Genomic DNA, 27,857 nt, shown 5'->3' on the forward strand with positions numbered 1-27,857 from the left:
CCCTCAACACCAAATGAGGCTGTTTCTCACGGAGCCAAAAAAAAAAGTCTAATCCCCAAATTCACACAGCATATTAGGAGATATATTTAGTATTATGCTTTTCTTGGATACAGAGCTGCCTTGATATATAATAAACACAGAATTTTTAGCAGTCATCAAGTGACAGGCTCCCACATGTTTTGATTTCAAGCATAGATCTTTTGAGGGTTTTTTTGAAGAAATATGTTGGACCAAGAACATTTGAGTTTTTGTCTTCACGTATTTCCCAGATTATTTCTGGCCAAGTCTCTTGAAAGTTGGTTTATGCCTCCTGTTACATAAACTTGAATGTTATTTCTCATATTATTTACAGCTTTATTAGCCTAGTTTTGATCATTTCTCCCTGGAATATCGCCTGTGAGAGTTTCCCCCTAGTTGTCCAGTAGTCACATCTGCTGGAACGGTTTAGTTATTTTAAGTTGTCAGGGAGACGTATAAGGTATTTGGCAAGTTCTTATTAAATCACTCCCCATCCATTGATGGTTACTGGAAGATGGTCCCTAGTTTGAATGGTACTGAGGGATGAAGTGAAGCTGTCAGAGCTGCAAAACATAAGGCTTTTAGTGTGTGTGGATAGTATTGACAAAGAAAAAAAATCCGTTATATTATATACCCCTGAGTAATTATTCAGAGATAGTAACCACTTGCTCTGGAGGCTTGAGCCAGGAATTTCAGTAATAAATTTTTGTATCGAGAAAGGGCTATTCCTGTTTACCAAAACCCAGCAACAGTCACCTAGTGGTAAGAAAGCAAAACTATCTCCAGGTAGAAATAGAGGGATACTGTACAGTTGCAACTCACCAAGGCAAGGCAACCCATGATGGGAGTTGAAACTTTCACCATGTCCTTCGTTTAACAGTTTCTCCTTCTCTATTGCTATCTCCATCCTGCCTGAGCTGAGCCTAAATCAGTTCCTATCAAGCTGAGGCTAATTGAGTTGTGGGATTACCTGCTTGGGATGAGGAGTTGGAGATCTAGTGCTGTGTCGTAATGGGAAGAAGAGTTGTAAAATGAAGGAGTGAGCTCTTTATGGGTTATATAACTGCTAAGAGCTATAGGGTTACGATGCTTCACTGCTTCCAAGAAAAGCACTGTGTTAAAAAAAAAAAAAGCAAATATACCATATTGTATATTTACAATTTGAATGTAATTTATGGATTAACAACATCTATCCTGGATGTGGTGTATTTTCTACCAGTGCCCATAGTCTATGATGGGCTCCCCTTGGTGTTGTTTTTTTCCCTGAATATTTATTGTTTTGCATCTTGTCCTTTCAACTATAGGATTTAGACAAAAGTCAAGAAGAGATCAAAAAACATCATGCCAGCATCAGTGAGCTGAAAAAGAACTTCATGGAATCTGTACCAGAACCACAGCCTAGTGAATGGGATAAACGCTTATCCACTCACTCTCCCTTTCGAACACTTAACATCAATGGGCAGATCCCTACAGGAGAAGGAGTGAGTACTTTGTCCATGTGACCAGTTGTGAGAATGAGTGAGATAAATGCTTTTGTATATTGATAATCTGTATCTGAAAGTTTAGAGCTGAAATTTAGCTTTGGTGTCTTACCAATTCATTCCAGCTTTAAAGCATTCATCATCAAACACTTGTTTTAAGTCATGTAGATTACTCAGTCCAATTATGGGGGCCATTTGGAGCTACCAGTCGATGACTGGGCCCTGAGAACTGTCTCTGCAGCTGTATGCTTCTGCCTAGTGTATGTTTACAAATTGACCATAAGCCAGTGGAACTTTATGTTCAAACTGTGACTTCAGGGACCAGAGAGTTTACTAAATTTAGTAAGGTCAAAATTTGGAAAGGGATAGGCATTTTTAAAAAACTTTGAACGTTTGCACAACTTAGAAATGTCTGGAATGGTTGACCACAATTATATAATAAACCAAGGAGACCTCAGCCAGAGAATGCAGAATACCAAGTATTAATGATTGTATTTCAGTCTTAGAAGAACTATTGATGATTTATTTTATCTTTATGAGTAACATCAAGCTTTTAATACACTGTTTTATAAGATAGTCACAATTAGAGGAAGTGATACCTTTTAGAGGCTGTTCGTTTTCTATAATTGTTGTCATTACCCATTTTAGAGATCCTACACCTGAATCTGTGTAATGAGAATATCTTAAAAGTTACCTTGAGCACATATTCAAAAATTCTTTACTTAACCTTTACCCTATACAGGTTAAGTATGTATATAACTAGTCACAGTGACTCAGTGAGTGAGTGTAATGATTTTAAAATTATATGCTTGTTTCCTCCCAAAACAATAGCAATTCTAGTTAAGAAAGGTAAAGTGATGTCTTAATAATTTTTTTAAAATTTGTTTTTATATTCAGAGTTCATGGTAAACTATCCAACTTACTGTTAGTTTCTGGAACTGGAGAAGATAATAAAAGTTGGTTCACAAAGGATACATTTTATATTTTTCAAAATGTGATTAGAATTGGCTAACAGTTCTCCAAATAGAGTTGAACCAGCTTCACCAAGAAGGCTGGAGAATTCCTGAATGATGGGCAGGGAGAGAGAGTTACCAGGGTTGATAGGATGCAGTTGTTCTTATTCACTGTCCTCTCAGCCTCCACTCTCTGGTCTAAGTGGACATTAGTTCTGTATCCCAAATCTGGAGCATATACCCTGAACTGAGTCAGTGACTGCTTTCTATAAGTCTATGGCTCCCTGATAAAGCACTTGTTGCTGCCACGCCTGGCTAACCCTATCTACAAACCATAACTGCATATTTTCTAGAAGTTTTCTTTTTGATTCTGTGCAAGTAATAAAAGATACTCAGCTGCTTTGGAGAAGTAACTTAGTACCCTCTTGGATGAGGTTTGGTAAATTTGAACCAGTCTCCATTTCCAGAAAATATTTTGTGTCTTAATAGAAACCCTTCAGAAACGATCTTAGGGCTAGTTTTGAGAATGGCTGTTTCATTCTGTGGACTTTAAAGAAATGACTTTTATAAATTAAATTAGATCAATAGGGAGTACTTTAGCTCTAGGGTTATGATACTACCCCTCTAAATGAATAATGCAATAAGTAAGAACTATATTGTGATAACCTTTTATATAGGATAATTCTACTTCCTGGCATATCTTACTTTTTCTTTAATAATTAGGACAATATTTTTGTTCTCTGGGGATACCTCTTCCACCTTTGACAGCATTGTTGTTACATTGCAAGGCAACTGAATTTTATATAATTTGTGTATGACCAGGTGAAGAAAACCTCTGTCCTTCCCTCGGAAAGAAAGGTTGGTGGGCCAGAGGTAATGCTGCTGTTATGACTTGTGCTTCTCAATCAGAATTTGCTCTTGTCATGGCACTAAGCAGATAATTCCCCCAGAACTGAACAGCAGCTGCTCAGTGATCTTTTTTTCTTTTGGCTATACTGGTAAATTCACACTCACCGCCTTTTGACCTAACACATAACATTCTCGCTGCTGCATTTTGCAGCTTTCAATTTGCTTATTTCGGCGCATGGCTGGTTGAAAAGCTGCATGAAGATATAAATATGTATTCGGAGAGAAAAACGAATTTAATTGTACCCTATTCTTTTTATGTTGTCTTTCTTCTCCCCCTTATTTTCTTTTAAAAATCATTATAATTTTGCATCCTTTCTTTTCCTTTTTTTCCTTTTTTTGCTGACCAGTCCCCCAGCTACTTTCTCCCTGATACGTATCACTTAGGGGTGTGCAAAGAACCAGTGTTGAACTTCCAAACAGATCAGAGAAGGCTGGCTCAACTAAGAGAACTTAGAGCCAAGTTTTTCCTTTCATAGAAAACATCTGTCTTGACTGGATGGCAGAGTACAGAAATTGCCAGGGGAGAAAATTTCTCAATTGGACAATTGGAAAAAAATAATTTTCCTTAAAAGTATCAAAACCATTTGCTTAATGTGTTGTATAAACCTTCATGATGGTCATTATTATTATTTTAAATCATGATTCTGAAGGGGGGAGGGAGTTTGTAATTGTTGAGATTTGTGGGAGTTTGGTTTATGGTTTTTGGGGTTTTTTTTCTGATAGACCTTGGAGGCTCATATAAACTTTTATACTTCCGTTTTTCTTTTGCAGTCTTAAAAATGTATAGGATTAGGATTTTTATTCCCTTGAGCAAAAGCTAATTGCCATACTGAATGAACTCTTGCAGTTTTCTAAGTCCATATGAAGAGATATGAGGATAACATTTTATATTCTGCCATTCTATTTGTAATAAAAGTAACTTTTCTGATGGCAAGAAGAATGCTTCATTATTGGCTTTGCCCAATTGATCTAAGGAAAATTGGCAGCACCAAAGCAATGAAAAATGACCGAAAATTTGTGTGAATATCCTTAAAGGAGGAATAAATACTATAACTAAGGAAGTCCAGTGATTCCTTGAACTTTGAGGACTTCTACTCTTCATTCATTCATTCAATTACCTATTGAGTACCCTACTGTGTTATAGAAACTTTGCCAGTATAATTGCCAAAGTAAAGTAAAATACAGTGTCCAAAAGATCTTCCCAAATCCTTTGCACATCCCCAAGTATCATTTTTGAGCATTTTTCATCTGTCATTTTGTTCATCTTTCTCTGTCTTTCTTGATCTTCTACCGTGAAAGCAGACACAGGAACGTGCTCTGTTAGTGCAGGATGAAGAGAAAATTAAGAGGCAAGAGAGATCTACTGAAAGCGCCTTGCCCCAGCAAGAAAATGAAGAAATTCTTCCCAAGGTTTCTATTCCAATCCCTGAGGATCACAAGTTTCTCAAAAAGTGCCACCTCTACTCTAGTACTTTTTCATCTCCTCGTATTCCTTTTGTGATGTCTTTTCTCGTGGTTCTTGCATTGGCTGTCTGGTGGTTGGTCTTTCTGTGATCGGAAAACAGGGTGCTCACCTGAAATGTCAAGACTAAAACCATTGAACTTTGTTGTTCGCTTCTACTGTGTTATCTCCTGTGTGATGCCCTCTGATCTTGGTAGTTCACTGTCCTAGGGGAGAGCCTGTGATCATTTTTCTGTCAATAAAATGTTACTCTTTGTAGAATATATATCATGGGGTACAAAGGAGTAGCAATGCATTGCTCAAGCCAGTTTTCCTCACCAAAGTTTAACAAATTTAGGCAAATCTGATTTAAGCATATGGCAGGTTGGTACTTTCCCCAAAAGCTTTAACTCTTTTATCCAGCATGTTCTTATTGTTCACTGTTGCTATGTACTCCTCTCCAGTGTTTCACAGAAAGCAGGATATCCTGTAGAAACATTTGATGGAATATTTTCCTAATCTTCGATAGCTATTTGTGGGGCATGGGCTCTGTAGTTTAAGAAAAAAGTTCAAGTTGCTAACCTTTCAAAAGCCTTAAAATGATACATTTTAATCTGTGAATCTATAACCACTCCTTTTCTTGATATATCAAACCAATATATACAAAGGCCTTTTGTGGAAAAGGGCTTTTGACTTCTGTGGCCTTCTTATGTGTATTTCTGAGACGTACAGGGACAAACAACTTTATCCTGCCTGGTGTATAGAAGAGATCTGCAAAGGTTAAATGCATTTTTCACAAGTATAATGTTGATGGTTTAAGGAAAACGGTGCTGGTGCCCTTTAGCCTCCAGCCAGGGCTGAATTTTCCAGACTACTCTGCCCATCTTTAAAAGTCCTGGAATAACAAATTTCTTTAAGGTCTGTACATAAACATACCCTTCTCTGAATTAAAATACTGTGTTACTTCTTTATGAGTTAAGTAATTATATTGCTAGAAGGAATATTTAGCCATTATGATAAGCTTAAAATAGATATCGATATATTTTGTTTTTCTGATAGACTTTGGACTTGTTTATTCTTACATGTGTGTTGAAATCAATTGTTTTTCATTGATGGCCTTGTGAGCTAAGGTTCTGTCGTGACAAGTATGTGTCTTCTGTTTGCATGTTGATTTTTAAGGCTTACCTGAAGTAAATATGCGTGTGCTCTCTCTTCACAACACAACTCAGATACCTAACCTGTTTCTTTTTTTCCCCTCAGTATTAATGAAATCTTGCATGTAGCTTGCTTTCTGTGGCGTTTGAATGTACCAATATGGATGATTTGGTTAATGTTGTCTCAAATATTTGTTTTGAAAGCTGAGTTCATAGAGTTATCAAATTGAGATTATTGCACTTTACTTCTCAACACTTCCAGCTGATGTAACTTCTAAACAAGACTTTTTGTTTTTAAGATGACGCTGTCTTAGAGCAAAAAAAGAGAACCCTAAAGCCAAGAATTTTTTGTCCTTCAACACCCACTATTATTATTCTATCTTCTCTGGAGACATGTAGAAATAATTCTCTGGTATTTCCTGAAAACTGCTACTCTGTTATTATAGGCTATCCAAAAAGATGGGAAAGAAGTGAGAAGCAGGTTAAAATTTAAAATCTTGTATGAGTATATCTTTCATGTCACAGGCTATGTCTGTTTATAAGAAATATTTTGTAATTAAGCATATTTATTGATTCACTCATAATAAGAAAAAAGAGACCTCAAATTAACCTGAAATATTGCAGAACCATTCTTTTTGTTTGTTTGTTTTTGTTTTGTTTTTTGCGGTACGCAGGCCTCTCACTGTTGTGGCCTCTCCCGTCGCGGAGCACAGGCTCCGGACGCGCAGGCTCAGCAGCCATGGCCCACGGGCCCAGCCGCTCCGCGGCATGTGGGATCTTCCCGGACCGGGGCACTGAACCCACGTCCCCTGCATCGGCAGGCGGACTCCCAACCACTGCGCCACCAGGGAAGCCCTGCAGAACCATTCTTTAACACAGAAAGTGATCAACCTCAGTACTCCCCTTTATCTGTGAAATAGAGATATGAGAGCTTTCCTTATGAAATAACAGAACTATGGTATTGGTTAGATTCTTCTGAATTTTTTTCAAGAAACTAAAAAGGAAATAATCTTAGGATTTTGTTGATACTTTTATAACTGTTTCAGATTATATTTCCAGTTTTCATCCATGTACATAGCATTTTATTAATTATTATTGTAAACGTCCCCTTGAGTTTTGTTTCTCTTTGTATTGGAGTTATTTCACGTCCATTAAAAGTCTACTGTAAGCCAAGAATACTTTTCGGTTTTCTGAAGTGCAGCAGGAGCCCTCAGAGGTCCTTACTGATGGTCAAAGGAGAGGCCCTTTCTTCTGTTAATAGGGTGAGAATGGTTGAGAGGGGAAGGGCTGATACTTCGTATTGGACTAATAAGCTGGCCAATGCAGGCTCAAAAGACATGCCCATCACAGTTATCAGAGGAAAAATATTTTTCACTGCTGCCAATATGTATAACATAAAGCTGTAAATAGTCTTGGTTTCCCTCTCGCATCTCATTTCATTCTTGGTACCAGAGACAGATCCAAATAACTGTGTGTTGGTTTTACCCTGGTTCAGCTTCTTAACAGCAGGTTGATGAGTGAAAAACAATTTGGACTAAAGGTATCAATACAGACCAGTAAAAAGTCTGGGGGTTTTGCCTTGGTTTTGCTATTAGTCATTTCTAGGGTAACTCTGAGAAGTTCACTTAACTACTTGGTGCCCAGATTTCCACCTAGTAACGTAGAGACAAACCTACCTCATGAGAATGAATCTGTAACATGTTCCAGTAACCAGAAGCTCTGGTTGTCATTAAATTCTTGGTCTTTTGGGGACTGGAAATTAAAAAAACAAACACATTAACTTCCTGGATCTTTAAAAATAAAAGTAAGCAATTAAATAGCTGTGTTGATTTCCATCTACTCTGTATTGATATTTGACCAAACACTTAAAACTACTAAAGTTAAAAATTCCTTGTACTCTTAAGCAATTCATCTTACCCATATGGTATTTTAGAGTGGACCATACTTGAAGATAAATCCAGCCTCTATATTCTGGACCTGTCTTTTAGCCATATTCTTATGCTAATGCATGGATTATGAAGGAGATTCAGTTTGCATGGGTCAATTCTACTACTTGTTTATATCTTTGGTAAAAGTTTTGAAGGGAGAAGATATTGACTCTGTTGACTAACATGAGACTAGTGATTATGTGTGGACTAGATTTCGTTGCCATCCTAGATCCTAGTACGTTTCTTTCTATTAGATATTATTGTAAGTTTTACTCCGAAATTTCTGTGGATATAAGCCAATTCATTTCTTCCTACATTCCAAAGTCACTACTGTAATATTTCCTATAGAAAAGCATATAAGACATCCTACACATTAGAGGTTTGGTTATTTTTTGAAGGCATTACCAATCAAAATTTATATTTAGGCTTTACCTAGTGATCATGTATTTACAAAAGGAAGACAGAAAATTCAAAGATAATATGAGACACTTTCTCAATGTTGCTTTTTTCTTGCCAAGAGTATTGAGCATAGTAAAGATATATAGAACTTTTCTACCAAGTTTCCTTCTCTTCTGTTCATCTTCATAGAAATTATAAAATCCCAAACTTTTTTACAGCATTCTCTATCACATTGCGGAAGACTATTATATTGTTTCTATTATACATAGAAGTTTTGCTTTTTTTCACTGCACTCAAATGAGCCCTGTTGCTTGTAATTTTGGTAGTAGAAATGGAGACAACTCCTTATTCTTATCTGTGGGATAACTCCATCTGCCTCCTCTACACTGTTGGGAATAGTATCAGTAAGCTTGGCTCACTTCTGCTGCTGTTATCCCTCATGCCCTTGGATCTCCTTTTTACTGCATCAGAACATGATGCAAAAAGAAACATGTTGGTGTGGACCTTAGGAATGGACACCTGAAATGGTTAAGAAGTTGTTGTTAAAGTAAGAAAGCCATATAAAGTTAGGCTGGAACAGGAAGAGGGGGAGCTGTGATCAGCGATTACAAATTCATGGAGTATTTCATGTTGTAAACGAAATTCCTTTCATACTAGAACTTGAAAAATAAAGAGAAGAGAAAGTAGAGTAGTTTATTACTCCCACAGATCAGAAATAAAGGCTGAAAGCTAAATAACTTTAATAATAGCCTAACCAAATGTACAGATGACAGATTGTTGAGGAAACATCTATGTTAGGAATGCTTTTCTAATCTTTTGTGATTGATATCCTAGAGGGTAGCCCTCCCCTTTATCATAGTCAAAATCCTGTTTGGGGTAAATAACAGAATAAATCTAATCTTAAAGATTAAAGGAGGTGGGAAGGCATAGAGTCCCAACTCTCTTTTCAGGTCCCCCAAATCAATAAAGGACGGAGTTTAATTCTGTCTCTTTAAAGAAGAGTCTCCACATGTATAGAATCCTATCTCAACAAAACACAGAGAATAAGAATTAAAGGAAAAACATGGTTACTCTATCCATTCTTTATTCATTGCCCTCTAGGGCAATCAATGTATTGCAGGGATGGGTTTCAAAGAGGCAGCATTATCAGAATTTTAGGATTGGATAGGCCCCCAATCCAACTCCTCTCCCCTCCAATGCTTGATTCTTCTGTACAGTATCATTTAGAGATTCAGAGACCAAGTGGTCTCCCAGCCTGTGATTAAACATCTCCCAAGATATAGCACATTATGTCTTTTGACATCCCAAATTTTTAGATATTAATCATTCATGTATTAAGTCAAAGTCTGTTTCCCTGTAGCTTTCACTTCTTGGTTCTAAATGGAGGCATTCTGAAGAATTTTCTATCCTCCACATTATAAGGTCTTCACCATAGTTAAACGTAACTCTCACATTGCAATTAGTCACAGTTCTTGCCCTCAGATAACTTACCATCTGATATCCAGTTCTGTCCCAGTCTTCCTCCTAGCATGTTATCCTTCTGCTTTCTTCCTTTCTTTTTCTAGCTTTTCTTGTTTTATCAGCTCTTTTTCTTTCTGGCTCCGTTGCCCATTGGTTGCTTCCCTATGGTTTATTCAGTTTTATGTCCCTTCCCAATGACTTGCCCTCTCTAAAAGAACATTTTGGAATTCCTGGAAATCCTAGCTTCTTCATAGATCACACAGGCACTTGGGGTTTTTGGTTTGTTTTTCAGATAAAGGAGTTGGGGGGGAGGGGGTGGGATAGTTTTGTAGCTTTGGAAACTTCTTGTAGCGCAGAATCTGTTGACAAGATTGTATTGCCATTATATCCTGAAGCAGCATACCACCAGAGCCTGCATTCTAAGTTTGCTTGCCTTCTCTGACAGCCTGGCTAACCTTTACATCCTCTATAATAGCCCTCACATGATTTGATTTATACCACTTTGATATGATACAGTGATGGAACCTTACTTTCTGTTTAACATTCTGTTTTGACTTAGAGCCCCACTAGAAAAAGTGATATTAAAAATTTGAAATGTTAATCCATGTCTTTTAGTTTTGCCTGTCTCCTCAAAACTGTGAGGTTCTGAGGTGTGAAGCCTTGTTTTATCTATCTTTGTTTGCCAGAGACACCTTTGTATCTCAGATATATAATGAATAATTAATATTTGTTAAATTGAATTAAATAATTAGTAACATGGTAACAGATAAAGTCTAACTTTTCACTTAGAATCTCTTGTATTAGGACACAAGTTTGTGCCAAAGTAATCACCCTGTGCCCAATCAGTACATGCAGGTAGCCCAAAAAACCCATATATGGCCCGGAAGCCACTGTTTCTCCTATTAATCCTGTAGTATGGTCCTTGGTTTATTCAAAGAATCTACATATACGTCTATGATAGGTGTCAGTCTCTCTTGTTAATGTCTTGTAATTTGATTCAGTTAAAAGCTCTTATCCATTTACCACAGTAATAATCAACTATTTTCACTATAGAATGTATTATCGAGACCAGGGTACTTGTTTATATGTGTAAATACATCTTGGGAGTGTGATATCATGAAGAGAACCTGTTATTTGACATTTTGCGTTTATCTAAAATACATTTCAGAGAGCAGTTTGTTACATTTGTCTTGTGTTTTATATGATATAAAAACACCAAATACATCAAACTCTTGTGGTATCAAGAGTTTTGTATGTCAGACCAGGGGTTGACAAACTTTTTCTGTAAAGGACCAGATAATAAATATTTTAGGCTTTGCAGTCCATATAGTCTCTGTCAAAAGTACTCCACGTTGCCATTGTAGAGTGAAAGCAGCATTGACGATAAATAAAGAAACATGAATATGTTCCAGTCAAACTTTATTTGTGGACACTGAAATCTGAGTTTCATATAATTTGTATGTGTCACTAAATATTTTTCTATTTCTTTCCCAACCATTTAAAAATGTAAAACCATTCTTAGCTCATAGCCGTACAGAAGCAAAGAAAGGGCTGGATTTGGCTGCTGGCTGTAGGCTGCTGACTCCCGACATAGGTCTAGAGAGACAGAACTGATCAGTTAGATTTTTTGCCTTTGTACTGTTTCGAAAAGTTGTAGTCAAAATCTTAACATCTTCATTCAGTGTTGAAGTGGTTTTGGTCTTGTTTATGATTAGAAATGGAAAACAAAAGACAAGGCACTCATTCCTATTTATCTGGCAGCCACGGTACACCTGAACAATAATCTAAAATATCTTTACCACCACAACATGCCTGCCTCTGTCAGCTTCCAAATTGTTCTGTGTTAACTGTGCTCTTAACATGTTCAGCGACAAATCCAGCTAACCCCTTTGTTCTTTTTGGTTTTTAAGGGTCTGCCTCTATCTCCCCCTAAGGAATAAAGAAACAAATCCCAAATTCACCTTCTCTTTAGCCGGGTTTTAGAGATATCTAATGAACATGGTAAAGAAGATTTTCACTCTAAATTTTTGGTACACCATAGTGTATAAATTTAAGGTTGGGCATCTAAGGGAAACACTTTAGAAGGGTTCCTCTTTCAAAATAAAGATTTCTCTGAGAGGAGTTCCCTACTTCAGGGCTGATTTGGGCAGTATTTACCAAGAAGTCAGAATAAAATAAAATTCTATGCTTTCAGAGGTGTCTTTGCTCCCTAGTTGACTGGTTGTGTTCTGGAGGGTTCCTTGGTCTGTAATTAGCTTTGGGAGGTGCTTTCTAACACATTCCTCAATCTATGTTCCTTTCCCCCTGGTCTAGGATCCTTTAGCTATGATTCACGGTTGAATAAGTTGTTTATCCATTAGCAGTTGAGCAAGATATTTAAGCCTAAAGAAATCTGCTAAGAACTTCTCTTTTTGGAACACTTTCTTTGATATTTTTCTCATGTTATTTGCTTTGTTAATATGTAAAATTATTACGAATAAATCTTATTGCAAATCTGATTCTGGTTGCTACTAATCATTAAGGAAATGAGTCAGTAATGCTGCACGTAGACAGACCCACTACCAAAAAAGGGGGGGAAGGAACCTCTGCTTCAGCAGATCAGCAAGAGGTATTGTCAGCCAGTCTTTCTAGAAAAATTCTCTTGTTTTTCCCATATTTTCACTCTTTTGTGTGGCCCAGTAATTGTCTTATGCTCAGTCCTAAAACAGAGATAACTTATTCACATGCGTTCACTTCTGAGAATATTAATGTTTTAAACCAGCTTTGGAACTATTTGACTTATTTATACGAAGTTTTAAAAATAATTTTTTTCTAACCCATTTAACCAGTCACTACAACACATGTAATTGTCACATCTGTTAGAAGCATTTTTAATATGCTGAATTTGTCTTTTTTTGTTTTGTTTTGTTTTAAAAGGAAGCACTCTACAAATTAGTAGTTATTAATGCCTCTCTGATCATATTGAAGAGTGAGGATGGAGTGGGTGTGGATGTGTGGGCATGAGGAGAGCTGCTCCTATAATGTGGAATTTACAGAAGGTCCACTGCTTAATCTCTTACTTCACCTTGGTGAACCTTGTCTCTTATCTTACTCTCACAGTTCTAGATTCTGTTGTATCATCCAGGTGATTACTTAAAACCAACACTCCACATTTTGAAGTGGTCTGTTTACTAGCACAAAGTATGTACCTTGTTGCCATGTCTGAGTAATACAAAATTTTGTAGTGTTTCTCCAAAGCCACATTCCTTTTAGGAATTTATTGAAAATGTTAACATGGAAAACCATTTCATTATTATAGGATTTTTGGGGAAGAGAAGACACAGCTAATTAATATCTAGTCATCGTTTTCTGTTGTATATAGTTCTGTGGAATCAAGGTGCTATTTTCTAGATATCAAATTGGGATATAATATTTTCCTTAAGTGCTTATGGCTTTAATCATTTTTGGAATTGGGACTTCTGAGAAATCTTGCCAAGTGTATTAAATTGTGTTCCATACTAAATGATCAGAGTTTTTGTGCTGGTTATAGCCCCTTCCTTTCCATCTCCATCTCTTCAACTCTTCAACTCAACCCTTCTTAGTATAATGAAATAAACTTGACTGGTCACGTCTGGTCTCCTAGACATGTTTAGCGTAACCTTTCATATATGCTCAATCACTTTGATTTCTATAGCTCTATTCAGGTTTGAGAACACTCATTTGATCTGTGGAGTCCTTGCTGGTGAGTGCAGTGTTAAGGCAAAATTTTCTATTATTTAATAGTTAAAATTTTGCATCAGGCACCGATTTTACAGCTGTTTGCTTTTACATTCACCTATTCTGGGGGTAATCTAATAACAGCACTATTTAGGAAATGATGAAAACTATGTTTGAAGGATAATTGTCATTGCCAAATTCCATTTGCTGGCATTTGTAAAAGGCTGCATTATAGAATGATTTTGATTTTCGTACAATAGGCAATTTTACCAACCGTAATTTAATAAAGGCCAGTGTCTTCCTAAGTAAGCTCCTTTATCCAGATGTAATTTTTATATGCCAGAGAATAGCAATGGACAATGAAAATGACTCAAGTTTTGTGGAGAAGCTAGTGAGCACTATAAGGATGTACTTCTAGCCAGGGAGGGACCAGTAGCCTAGCAACTTTATTAAAAAAAAAAAAATGTAGGGGAAGATATAGCCAAGAGAGAAAATTTAGGCTGAAGAGAAATGTATTGCATGATTAAGAATGACACACTAGAGAGGAAAGATAGAATTTTAAAATCGTCTTTTGCTAGCCACGTGGTTACTCTGTTGTTAGTTTATCCCCATCTTGAGCACTTGTGATTCTAATGTCCTTTTCTAAACTGCCAGTTGACGTGAGTTTTCCACCGAAAGTGTATCAAAACTATTATTTATGAAGGTTTTGGGGGTGGAGAGGCCAGGGGATGTTTTTCTTTTTGGTAATTTTTGTTCTCCTTTCTTCGTTTGTTTCCTTTTTCGGCTGAAGAATGGGCTGCTGCTGCTTGACCTGTCATCTTTATGTGCTGTTTACACATGGCTTTTACAAAAGAAGCCATTACCACATCTGATTTATCTCTTATTGCAAGTGCCCCTTTAAAAGCATTTGTTTCAACTTAACAAATTAAAAAAAAAATCACCAGGCTAGCGTTATTTTATAACCAAGGGAAACACCGATATTACTAATTTTTCAAAATAGGAATAAGATTGCAAATATCGATAATATAGTAAATGTATAAAGACATGTGTTTCGCTTTTTAGAGCTTTTCCCCAAGGCACTTAAAGCCATTCTTTGCTGAGACATAAACTTGCCATGTTTTGTTAGAGAGAAGTATGTGGAAACAAAGCACTCGCAATTAACTGATCTTATCAGGATTGGAGTCTACTACATTTTTTAGTTTGCATGTTGCAGACCATTTGGGGGTATTATTTAAATACATCTTGATAATTTAAGTGACTGTAATATTTATCGTTTACTTTAGTTAAGAACCAGGAGCTGGACTCTTCTGCTGGGTATCTTCCTTCTGTGCTTAGCAAGATAACCTCGATTCCTGCTGGTTCTGTGGGCATTTGCAGTACAAAGCATTTCTTACGGGGTTTGCAAAGCAAGGGTAATGTGCTCTGTGGGTGTATGTGTGTCTGTGCACACCCCTCCCCCTTAATCCCACTGCCACCTTCTGCTCACTCCTTTTTTCTTATCAAAACTTATTTTTTTAATTATATAAGCTTAACGAATCCCCAAACCCCCATTTTTCCTGACATACAGGAACGCTGATAAAAGTTTAATGTATTAACCTTCCCTGAAGTATTTGCATTTCAATAGGCCACAGAGTCATTGCAAAGATGATGGTGACATTACAGAGTTGATCATACCGTTAAGCAGTATTTCCAAGGTTAGTCCTAACTCTCAGTTTACTTGATTGAATGGCAAAATAGAATGAAGAGAATGTGAAAACCAATGGTAGTTTAATAGATGTGGTGGATTTAGGGTTCCATTGGGTAAAGTGACTATAGAGGTAGTATGCTAAATCTCAGAGTCTCTTTTTACAGAAAATTTAGGAATTTCTGGAAGCAGAATCTGTGGGTCGTAGCATAAAAAGATATGCTTTGGGCTTAGAAACAGCAATAAATCTATTAAGCTTTAAAATGATTGTAAATTTTGTGACTAATCAGAAATGTTCTCAAAACTATTAAAAATGGCCTATCCAGTGTTATTCATGAGAATCCTGGCTCAGAAATAATTAAATATCCTCATAGTGTATCAATTTTAGTTCTTATCTTCTATCACAGTTTTTTTCTAAGTTCTACCTGGTGATGTCCTCTAAAATATAGTGAGAACCTGGCTCAGAACGTGCTTAGCTGAAAGACCAGCCTTAGTTAAATCCATAGGGTTGGCTAATTTGGATACTCAAGAAACACTTCCATAAGGACTGGTTCTGGTTCATGTTTCTTTGCAAAAAGTAATATTTTAAGAAATATAGTATAATGACAAATAATATCTAGTATTTGCTTAGCACCTCAGTTTGAACACTCTGCACGGTTAACCCTCACAGTAACCATATCAGGTAGGTAGTGGTGTTCCTTTTTTTTTTTTTTTTCTTCCTTTTTTGCGGTACGCGGGCCTCTCCCTGCTGTGGCCTCTCCCGTTGCGGAGCACAGGCTCGGGACGCGCAGGCTCAGCGGCCATGGCCCACGGGCCCAGCCGCTCCGCGGCATGTGGGATCCTCCCAGACCGGGGCACGAACCCGCGTCCTCTGCATCGGCAGGCAGACTCTCAACCACTGCGCCACCAGGGAAGCCCCGGTAGTGGTGTTCTTGCTTTATGTGATAAAATTGAGTCTCAGAGTGGCTCAGGGACCTACTTAAGAACAAGCAGTTTTTAAGTGAGAGAACTGGAGCTAAATCCAGGTCTTTCATGTTTCAGTCCAGTGATATTCTGTTATGACACAGCTATATCCTAAGTCGCTTAGTCCCCAAGTGAAAATGTGATGAGAGTTACAGAAAGTGAATTAAGGAGAGGGTTGGAATTTGTGAGGCTCGAATGACTTATAAAACTAGGTATTAACAATGGTGCTCTAAGATCCCCAAACCACTAATGAGTTGGTTTATTAATACTGGACTGCCCTTAACTTGCCTTAAATCCCTCAGGTTGTTTCACAGAATGTCCCAGAACCTGAAATAGGATCTTTCAGTCAGTAGGAACCAGAAGATGGGAGTAAGAAATGAGATCTTTCCTACTGTTGAGACAGAGAGTCTCAGGGCTTTTGTTTGGCCTTGGGGATAATCTGGTTCCTGGTTTAAAAATCATTCAATAAAAAGAATTGAATTTTTTAGAAGAAAATAGTTGTTTCCTTTATGTATTTATTGGGGATATTTAAATAGATCAATAGTTCAAATTCCCATTAATTAAATCAAACCTCAAGTACCAGGTCTGAGGAAAATTAGATTGGTGTCCAAAAGCAAACAAACCAAAAACACCTTGTCATCAAACCAAATGACATTTTATAATTCTAATAATTATTTGTTCTTCATCAAAGAAAGTATTTTTGGTTTTCTGTGCTGGAGCCTCTAAGTATATTTATGTAAAAGTGAAACTCTTGCTGCTTTGGAAGGGAATGTTTGAGACTATTTAAGATGGCACTGGTAAAGTGGGTTAAGACAGGATATTTCTGTAATTTAGTGAGAGAATTTGTATTTTGGTCTGGCCAAACTAAGAAAATTCTTTTGCAGTCATCATTTGTGTTTCCTGCTTCTCAATTTAGTCATTTTGATAAAATAAAATGTCACCTTAGCATGTTAATTGCCCTTCTCTTAAAATTTGTCTTGTATAATTTCAGCAAGTAAGAAAACCCATATTTATTAATTTGTCTATAATGTCTGTTTAAACATGCATATATATATGATGATAAAATTTTCACAGATATTCTAAAAATAGATCTTTGAAAATACTGAGTAGAATATGAAGAAAAAGGGTTTTCCTGAAAACCTAATATTAAACATATATTGATTCCAAGACTCTCATTAGAAGTTAGCTTTGTAACTGATATCACTGTATTTTCTTCCTTCTTTTAAAATTGTCCTGTCAGCTGTCTAATTCTGCTAATGGTGGACTCAGTAACATTGTTGACTGGCTTATTCCAGTGTTTAGTGTAAAGTTATAATACCTGAGAAGGCACAAAAAATAACAAGACACTGTAAAAGTTTGCTTTCTCCCCAGGGTTCCACCATTGCCCAACCACCACACAGCCCTGTTTATTATGCAGATATATGTAACTGCTATCTGTACATATCATTGTTAATACCTTCATTCAGCTAAATCTAAGTACCCTGGAAAATGGATCACTGCCTTCTTTTATTTATCTCAAAAGCACCTAAAAGAGGATTCTCTTCTGAGGTGGCAATTAAACAACTCTTTATGGAATTTGGTCATTTCATTCTGCTGTCTGATACTTAATTTCAGTAAAAGAAGGTCTCAGCCTGAGGTGTAGGGCACTCAGCCAAAACAAACAAACAAAAAACCACACACACACAAGGAATATAAAGCATTCTGATGTGAAGTATGATAGTGTTTATCTGTAGTCTATATCACTAATCTAGAGTTAATGTTCAAATCAGGTCTTGGACACTTTAATATTTTATATTCCCAGTTGCTATCATGACTTTGGCAAGAGAGTGATAATTTTCCTTAAGTGTCTTTACTGTTTCAGAAGCAGATGTCTAATAAGAAATTCACAGAAACTCTGTGACAACTCACAGATACAACCATATTTTTAGTCATATTCCTGAGAATATCCCTGCCATTTCTAAATCAGACAGCATTAAACAAAATGTAATGAAGCTACACCTTAAATTTGAGCTATTTCTTCTCCACTCAGATAGATTGTCCATCATCCTTGACTTTGACTTTCAAAATCCACTCACTAAATTACTACAGTTTTATATTATATTCTCCATATAAAAGAGAATTTTTATACTACTTACCAGTTACTGACATTTCTTATCATTCTTTCCATTAACTACTTTTTCATTTAGGAAACCATTAAGGTTTATTTTTAACTGTTTTCAGAGGCTTGGAGTATATTAAGGATTTATCAGCACTTCCTTCATAAATTGTTTACCGGACTCTCTGGGTTTTACAGACCACTTCATTAGGAAACCCGTGTAAAAGCCTGCATAAGAAAAATTATTTAATAGCATTTTTATTACAAAGGTAATGCATATTCCTTTTAAAAAGGTTGGGAAATACAGAAAAACACGAAGAAAGAAATCAAATTATTTGCAGTCCTACCCCTACTGATATTTTAGTATACCTTGACATCTTTTTCGTGTATATAATTACACACATTGGAAAATATAATTTTTAAATTGGTAAGAAATAAAACATAGCATATATTATTAAGAGGGGGATTTAGTCTTTGAAGTTAGCATTTTTGCCTTCTTCCCTTATTCCAACAATCTAATCATGGTCCTGAAATGAAAGTATGACCCTGAAATCATATGACAAGGTTGGCAGGGAAAGAGCTGCTGTTCTTCATTTGGTCCTTAACTGCCTACCCAGGATTTTAATGTATAGGAAGCTAAAATGAGACAATAGCAGGTTCCTTTTCTTTTTTTTTTTTAACAGAGAAAGGAATTGTTTTCCTATTGCCATCTAAAGGTAAAGTTGGACTTCATTAAGCAAGGAACAAGGACAAAATGTGTGTGGGGAAAATTACCACATAGGCCCTCCAGAAAAAAACTTATATGGCTCTTGCTTATGTAGCAAAATTTTAGAAAGATTTTCAGGATTTATTTTCCTTGTGTTGCTTATAGGATAAGAGAGTCTTGTCAGCATAACTGTACTTCTCTCAATAGTCTCTTCAAATATATAAATCCCTTCCTTCAAAAATAACCTAAAACGAAAGACTCTGGATTGCATTTAATGGAGTAGCAGCAAAATACCTATAAAACACCCATATCCTGCTCTTAATATCTGTAATCCCTAAGTCAAGGGAGAGGTTAGTTATAACTCACAAAGTCACATACATACTCAGGATTTGATGATCCTGTGACATAATCCATTTGAATAAGTCATTTTCAAGGGAAAGCCTTTAGGGGGAAAAAAAAAATCTCTTGATTTCTGAATTATCATACTTAGCAGGAACCATTGACGTTTTAAGTAAAATTGAGAATTTTCAATCAAATAATGTTCCTGCTCACTTAAATATTGGTCTAACATTCTTCCTTCTCATATTCTTTTATTAAATAATTAACTAATTAATTAATCTTTGGCTGCCTTGGGTCTTCGTTGCTGAGCACAGGCTTTCTCTAGTTGTGGCGAGCGGGGGCTACTCTTTTGTTGCGGTGCACGGGCTTCTCATTACAATGAGAATGTGGCGCACGGGCTCAGTAGTTGTAGTTCACGGGCTCTAGAGCACAGGCTCGGTAGTTGTGATGCACGGGCTTAGTTGCTCCACGGCATGTGGGATCTTCCCAGACCAGGGATCGAACCCGTGTCCGCTGAATTGGCAGGCAGATTCTTAACCACTACGCCGCCAGGGAAGTCCCCCTTCTCATATTCTTGAAACCAACTAGACAGCCTTGTGGTACTTTATACAGGCAACTGGTCTTTGTATTGTAGCATCCTTCTTATAGATCCTGCATCAGGCCAGACAAGCAACACATCAGATCTCAATTTTATCTGTTACTGTGGGTGGTGCAGACGCAGTCATATATTTATTCATATCCTTGAGAAGATCCCTTTAAATTTTCCAGGCCAGTTTGGTATATGCAGCTGTGCAGAATCTTATATAATCCAGTGGTCCATGCTGATGGTCATAGCCAAAGACACAGCACTGTCAGTTAAAATTCCTCACTCACGTTAGATGCCAAATTGTGGGTGTCTTATGTCATGGGGATTTTAGATCTTCTTTTTGACCCAATCTTTTCTTCTGGCTTTACAGCCTTCTCCTTATATTTCAAAGTATGGTGTCGGCCACTAAAACCAGACTCTGCTAAGGACTTTGGACAACTTTGTGCTTCCCAAAAGAATAGTCAGGTTTAGTGTATATTCTTTTGAACATAATAGGACATGTCCTTTGGGCCTACTTGAGATACTTTCTTTTGCCATGGGAAGAAATGGGCTTTTGAATCAAACACTGACCTTAGTTTAAACCCTAGTTCCATCACTTCCTAGGTCTGACTTGCTTACCCTCTCTGTTTCTTCATCTATAAAATAGAGATAGTGACTACCTCATAGTGAGGTTGTGAAAAATTAAATGAGAAAACATGTTAGAGTGACTGTCACACAGTGAACATGCAATAATGTTAGTTTTCCTCTTATTTTACTGATGTAGGAGATAGAATGATGGACCAGAATGCTGGTCTGGTCAAGTGGGCCACTTCTTATGTTCTTTGTAAACAAGCCTTTTCAATTTTTTTTTTTTTTTGAAAGAGCATCTCTGGGTTTTTTTTAAATTAATTAAATTACTTAATTAATTTTTTATTTTTGTCTGCCTTGGGTCTTCGTTGACGCCTGTGGGCTTTCTCTAGTTGCAGCGAGCGGGAGCTAACTCTTCATTGCAGTGTGTGAGCTTCTCATTGCGATGTCTTCTCTTGTTGCGGAGCGTGGGCTCTAGGCGCGCAGGCTTCAGTAGTTGTGGCACACGGGCTCAGTAGTTGTGGCTCACAGACTCTAGAGCGCAGGCTCAGTTGTTGTGGCGCACGGGCTTAGTTGCTCTGCAGCATGTGGGATCTTCCCGTACCAGGGCTCAAACCCCCCTGTCCCCTATATTGGCAGGCGGATTCTTAACCACTGCACCACCAGGGAAGTCCCAAGCCTTTTTAATTTTTGAATAGCACAAGTCAAAGCAGTTCTTAGGGTTCCTGGATTTATTTGGTATAATTTCAACAAGTTTTTACTGAACATCTATTACGTGCCAAAAACTGTGCAAGAGAGATTAACAGAGCTAAGGAACATAGCAAGTTCTTATCAGTCTAATGGAAAAGACAGATGAGTAAACCAATAATGACAGGGTACAATGGGAACAAAAGAGGCATGGTATCTAAATATACTTTAGGCAGTTGGGGGAAACTTCTAGAAGAACTGACCTGAGCTGAGTATGGACTTGCAGGCAGAAGGAACAATACGATATTGACAAAGGCACGGGGACAAAAGAAAGCATGCTCTGTTCTAGGAACTGCAAATTGTCTTGAATTAATGGAGAGAAGGATGTATGTGAAGTTATAGCAAGGTGAAGCTGGAGAGAGAGGTAGGAGTCATATTTTAAAGTATTTTCTATGTCTTAATAAAGGACCTGAACTTTATCCAGAAGGCAATGAAGAACCACTGAAGGATTTTAACCTGAAAAATGGAATTTTCAATGTTTCATTTTAGAAATAAATATTTTCATGACAGAATATAGGATGTGTTCAGGGAAGGTTTGAGGTGAGAAAGAAGGAAGGAAGAAAGAAAAGAAGAAAAATTGTTTAGGGCATTAGTAGTAAGTGGGGTGAGGCACTATTAGAGCCTGAATGAAGATAGTAAGTGTGGGAATAGAGAAGAGTAGACAGATAAGGGAGATATTAAAGTGGAATAGATGAGTTTAGTTTGGGGCATATTGTGTTCCATATGCCTGGGAGAGTGTCCAGTAAGTAGTTGGCTGTGTTGTCCAAGAGATCTGGACAACAGAGCCAACTGGAGCGGCTGATTTGACCATATGTGGGAGTGTTCTAAGTGGTAATCCAACCCAACTGTTATCAGTTTTCCTTTCATTTCCAGTGACGAATACATATTAGGTGATCAGTAAATATTTGCTGAATTGATATTACTGTGGCTACAGCTTTTACCCTTGGTCTCGTCTGTTCCTGCTTTGAAAAACATGATTGATCTATCTAATTTTACTCAGCAGTAGGCAACTTTGGGCCAGGTGGTGCTGGCCTAAGCAACGTTTAATTCACAAATGGCTTCTTGATGACAGACCACTACTTATCACTTGAGCAGACTGGTATAAAATTGGCTCTTACTTGATTATCTTAGGTATTCCCCTGGTTATTAATCAGCCTTCTCATTTGTGACAGAATTATTTGGAGAAGCCATGAAGTGCCTCTCCATGTGAGTGGGTGGGGATATGCTATTCACAGCGCTAGCGCTAGCATATAGCAATTTGAGAAAGCCTGTTTGTTTATTACCAGCTGGTCTATTTTTGGGCAGCTCCATAGCAGCTTGTCTGACTCAAAAGAAATGGTGAGATAAGTGCCCTAGAAAGTAGTACAGTGTGTTAATAACATAACAACAAACTCATTCTAGTGTCCTCCAGGCCCTAGCCTATTATAGGTGCTCAGGTAATGTTGATTGAATTAAGTGAATCTAATGGTAATTGACAATTACAGAATTTACATGCTTTCATATATATTATTGTATCTGATCTTCAGAGCCCTGTGAGCCAAACCAAGTATTACTCTCATTTTAAACACGAGGAAATTCATATACCCTTAGCAAGAGTAGTTTATGTATCTCTGATACCTCTGCAGACAGAGACAGTTTCTCTTGTCATCTCTCAATTCCACCTTTTCATGTGCTAAGTAATACTCATGATCAGTCAGTGAAAGACCTGCCTAATGTGAGTTCAACTTGTACCACTTTGAGATGCTCTTGAGTTGACTGTTTCTAGAAGTAAGGCTGGCCTGGAGTTCTTGAGCGCAGTGCATCTTTTCTTACCTTTCTTGGCCACTGGTTTATATTCATCAAAATGTAGGCTGTTTTACAACTTAAGGAGCAGCAGCGATTTTTTAAGAAGTATAATATGTGTAGTGTGATGTGAGCACTAAAACGTGTAGGCTGCTCCAAGCGTACGTCATCTACTCCAGGAACACCTTTTGAAAAGAGTCCTTTTCTGCTAAGTTCCTTTATGGCAAGCATGTAATATGGTAAATTGATCTTACCAAAATTTCAGACCTAAGTGGCTTATGTACAGCCCTCTGGTGAGCACATGCAGATTTTCCTGACATTTGGCTTCTATTAGATTGTTCATTTCTCAAATGGTTCCTATTCTTTTCCTAATAGTGTGAATTCCTACTTTTCTTCCACCTACAGCACCTTTCTTTAAACTTTAGGAGTAGGTCTACTGTGATGTTATCTTCTCTCCACATTCTCTTGAAAGTTCTTATTTTAGATCTATTTTCCCTGTGATGTGAGGCATTTAGCCCAGGAGGGAACTCTGTGTTTCCAGGATTTATTTCTCTTAGGGGTTGGAGAGATGTCATTCATCTGTGGAGAAATACTTCTCAGCTGCTCAGTTGCATTTATTCTGTTTACAAAGAAATGTTTCACTATTTTTGATATTATAGTTAATTCTTTGACGATGATTGGATTAAGTCTGTGCTGGAGGTACTCAATTTCCATATCTCTGCCAACCAAAGTCTAGATTTTAGCTTCTCCATTATGGACCAGCATGATGATACATATGGCTTGGAGATATGTGGAATATTTTTCAATCTGATCAGACTCCTCAAGAATATGTTTTATTGACTCATAAATTGCATTGTGTCCTGTGCATAGTAATGAGTTAGGTATTTAGGAATATGTGTTATACAGAGAACACCATAGTAATACGAAGTGCTTGTAATATGAAGTGCTTGTGAGGCACATCGAAATCGTTTCTCAGATTAACCATGTTGTAGAAATATGACCAAAATGAGGTTGGAATCACTTAAGCTGCTGACATGTTTAGTGAACAGTAATTCTTCCTTTTGACCACCTCAGGAGTTAAGATTCTTGGTTTATATTAGTATTAATTTTTTTTTTTTTTTTTTTTTTTTTTGCCGTACGCGGGCCTGTCACTGTTGTGGCCTCTCCCGTTGCAGAGCACAGGCTCCGGACGCGCAGGCTCAGCGGCCATGGCTCACGGGCCCAGCCGCTCGGCGGCATGCGGGATCTTCCCGGACCGGGGCATTAAACCGCGTCCCCTGCATCGGCAGGCGGACTCTCAACCACTGTACCGCCAGGGAAGCCCAGTATTAATATTTTTGAGGCCTCTTAGAAATCATTGTTGATTCTCAGAGTTCACTGTATTCCCCACGAATTCCTAATCTTGCTTTTGTATGTGTTCATTCATTTGTAGAATATAAATGGCATTCGCACAGAGGAGGTGGCAGCCATGACCAAGGGGCCATCTACCAACCCTGACTCTGAATGGGAGGGCCCCAAGCATTCAATAATTCCTAGTAAGAGCCAAATGACTACCCCGTTGGAGTCTCCACAAAACTTTGACTTTGGCTCCCTCTCTATAAGCAGCAAGGAGACGGAAGAGAAGGAGCAGGGGGCAACTGGCTATCTTGATATTAAGGAAATGTCGAGAGGTCCAAGTGGGGAATGTGTAGGAGTGGAGGAACAGGCCAGTGCCTTAAAGTCCTCAATATCACCAGCTTCCTCTCAGCTGCAACTTGCTGAAAAAAAAGCGGAGAGTAGTGAAGAACATGTTATACCAGGAGAGCCTGTTGGAGAGCAAAATGGATCATTTCTTGACTCTCGTGTGGGTAACCAGTTCCCCACCCTCATTCGAAGTTTCCAGGTAGTAACTGATTCAGTCGTGCAGATCTAATGACTCACTTTGGGAGAGGGCCAGAATCTATTCTGTGGAGGAGGTGGTGGTGGTGGCAGTGGTGAGGGTAGTAGCCTCTTGGCTTTTTTTCAAAATCACAGAATATAATTGAAGTCCTTGATTACTACAAAGAAATTTATTCAGAGTCACTAACACCAAGGCTAGAAATGCTCTCTCCCCTGTTGACTTAACAAAACTCTTGGGGGTAAACTCCAGCTGTTTATCTTTATGAAGCTGGTGTAAGTATGTTCCTCTTTTCCTTGCTCAAGTATGGGCTGTGTAAAGAGGTGAATTTCTGAGACTTCTGTGATGAGGAGCCCTCAGTGTTCTGAGACCCAGCCCAAAAAATTCAAATACTCTTAATTACAAGGGGTAACTGACTTTTTAAATAAGGAGTCAGGCCCCAAATAATTTTCTGTATATTGCAGCCACATAGCGCAGCCCACCACTCCCACTGACCCCGCTCACGGGAGCTTCCATGATTGTAGGTACTAATCTCCTATGCTAAGGTGGATGGCCGTAATTAACTTTACCACAATCAAATGGTAGTTTTAGGGTAATTTATAGTCTTGGGGAAGGTGAGCTGATGGACAAGAAACCTTTGGTATTTCTCTCATGTTCATTCTTCTGAAATTCTGAGATTAATCACCAGGTGGTGGTAGAACTGATTATTTTCTCTCCAGTTTTCCAAATACTGTTTCTTTTCAATAACTCCAAACTGAATGTCTGACATTGATTTGAAAGAAGTTAATGAATTCCAGGGTAATGTGTTCCGAGCCACTGCTATTTCCTGTACCATTTGTACATAGAGGAGGAAATGTGGCTGATTTTCTTAATTTTGATGGTACAGTCACAAGGACAAACAAAAGTGAGTGCTATTTGGCAAGTAGCTTTATATTCAAATTCTGAAGGTCAGTCTGAAGTGTTTTGTGTCACCAACCGTAACTGTCTGATATCATAGCTTTCCATTAAGCATATGAAAGTGATTATCGTAATGCTGTTCTTTAATATCTTTCATGATTTGACACCTTGTCAGGGCTACTTTGGAATAGTGTCCAAGTCTTGGGCAGAGATTGAGCTAGCCCTTTGCTTGATTAGAGCAATCACTTTGATCAGCTCAATGTCAGAAGGTTAGTTCTCCACAGCCTTCGGAAGACTCCGGTAACTCTGTTTCTTTACTGCTTCACAGCCTCCCCTGGTGAAGACTCAGACCGTCACCATCTCAGACACTGCCAATGCTGTGAAAAGTGAAATTCCAACCAAAGACGTCCCTATAGTCCACACTGAGACCAAGACCATCACTTATGAGGCTGCCCAGGTAGGACACACTTTGATGTTTCAGAACCAAAGACTACAGTAAACATGATAAATAACCTTTCTTCACAGGGTTGCTAATCACTTCCTGCAAATAATGCTAGGCTTTTCTGGGGCAGTTCTTTTCAGAAGAGATTACTGATCTCAAGATGTCCCAAAATACTTTTTCAAAAGCAACATTATCTTGGATCTGATTGCTTATATCCACCCAATTCAGTTAGGGAAGGCAGACTAGTGTAATGGTTGATAACATGGGCTTTGGGTCAAACAAACCTGAGTTCAGGTCCCAGCTTTTTTAAAAATGTATTTAATTAATTAATTTATTTTTGGCTGTGTTGGGTCTTCATTGCTGTGCGCGGGCCCTCTATAGTTGTGGTGAACAGGGGCCCCTCCTTGCCGTGGTGCGCGGGCCTCTCATTGCGGTGGCCTCTCTCATTGCGGAGCACGGGCTCTAGGTGTGTGGGCTTCAGTAGTTGTAGCACGTGGGCTCAGTAGTTGTGGCTCGCGGGCTCTAGAGTGCAGGCTCAGTAGTTGTGGCCGCACAGGCTTAGTTGCTCCGCGACATGTGGGATATTCCCGGACCAGGGCGGCATGTGGGATCTTCCCGGAGCAGGGCTCGAACCCATGTCCCCTGCATTGGCAGGTGGATTCTTAACCACTGTGCCACCAGGGAAGCCCCAGGTCCCAGCTTCTTCATTTGCTAACTTAAACAAGTGGTTGAATGTCTGTGAGCCCTGATGCCCCCCCCACCCCACCTCCACCCACATGATGTTAGTATCTACTTAATGATTCTGTTGTAAAGCTTATATAAAATACAGTACTGTATGGAATCAACTTGAGCACCACGCCTGAAAGTGTAAATAAGAAACAGCTATAATAATTATAATCAATTTATTACAATTAAATTTAAAATCATGTAAGAATTTAGTACTTAAAATTTTTGTTTACTTCCTACTTTTAGTAATATTTCTCCTTCATTGTTAGTAATTTGAATGAGCTCGGGTTGCTTGTGTTGAGTTTTCTTTTTTTTTTAATATATATATATATATATTTTTTTTTTTTCTTGTTAGTCATCCATTTTATACACATCGGTCTATACATGTCAATCCCAATCTCCCAGTTCATCACACCACCACTCCCACCCTGTGCCGCTTTCCCTCCTTGGTGTCCATACGTTTTTTTCTCTACTTCTGTGTCTCAGTTTCTGCTCTGCAAACCAGTTCATCTGTACCATTTTCTAGGTTCCACATATATGCATTAATATACGATATTTGTTTTTCTCTTTCTGACTTATTTCACTCTGTATGACAGTCTCTAGATGCATCCACGTCTCAACAAATGACCCAATTTCATTCCTTTTTATTGCTGAGTAATATTCCATTATATATATGTACCACATCTTCTTTATCCATTCGTCTGTCAGTGGGCATTTAAGTTGCTTCCATGACCTGCCTATTGTAAATAGTGCTGCAATGAACATTGGGGTGCATGTGCCTTTTTGAATTATGGTCTTCTCTGGGTATATGCCCAGTAGTGGGATTGCTGGGTCATATGGTAATTCTATTTTTAGTTCTTTAAGGAACCTCCATACCGTTCTCCATAGTGGCTGTATTAATTTACATTCCCACCAACAGTGCAAGAGGGTTCCCTTCTCTCCACACCCTCTCCAGCATTTGTTGTTTGTAGATTTTCTGATGATGCCCATTCTAACTGGTGTGAGGT

The 27,857-nt window shown here is 38.0% G+C and overlaps 1 protein-coding gene across 30 annotated transcripts in view; it reads left to right on the plus strand.

Moving 5' to 3' along the window:
- The window catches only part of EPB41 (erythrocyte membrane protein band 4.1), a 206,200-nt gene that overhangs the window by 153,366 nt on the left and 24,977 nt on the right, over nucleotides 1–27,857 (plus strand). For 9 of the 30 annotated variants that reach the window (XM_067725137.1, XM_067725113.1, XM_067725112.1 and 6 more), the window contains 4 exons: nucleotides 1,323–1,499; nucleotides 3,275–3,325; nucleotides 4,664–4,771; nucleotides 26,011–26,139. In XM_067725137.1, coding sequence (XP_067581238.1) covers nucleotides 1,323–1,499; nucleotides 3,275–3,325; nucleotides 4,664–4,771; nucleotides 26,011–26,139 — 465 coding nt within the window. The other 21 variants (XM_067725126.1, XM_067725123.1, XM_067725130.1 and 18 more) reach the window with 11 other exon arrangements.

The sequence above is a fragment of the Pseudorca crassidens genome, chromosome 2, assembly GCF_039906515.1.
Source record: "Pseudorca crassidens isolate mPseCra1 chromosome 2, mPseCra1.hap1, whole genome shotgun sequence".
NCBI lineage: Eukaryota > Metazoa > Chordata > Mammalia > Artiodactyla > Delphinidae > Pseudorca > Pseudorca crassidens.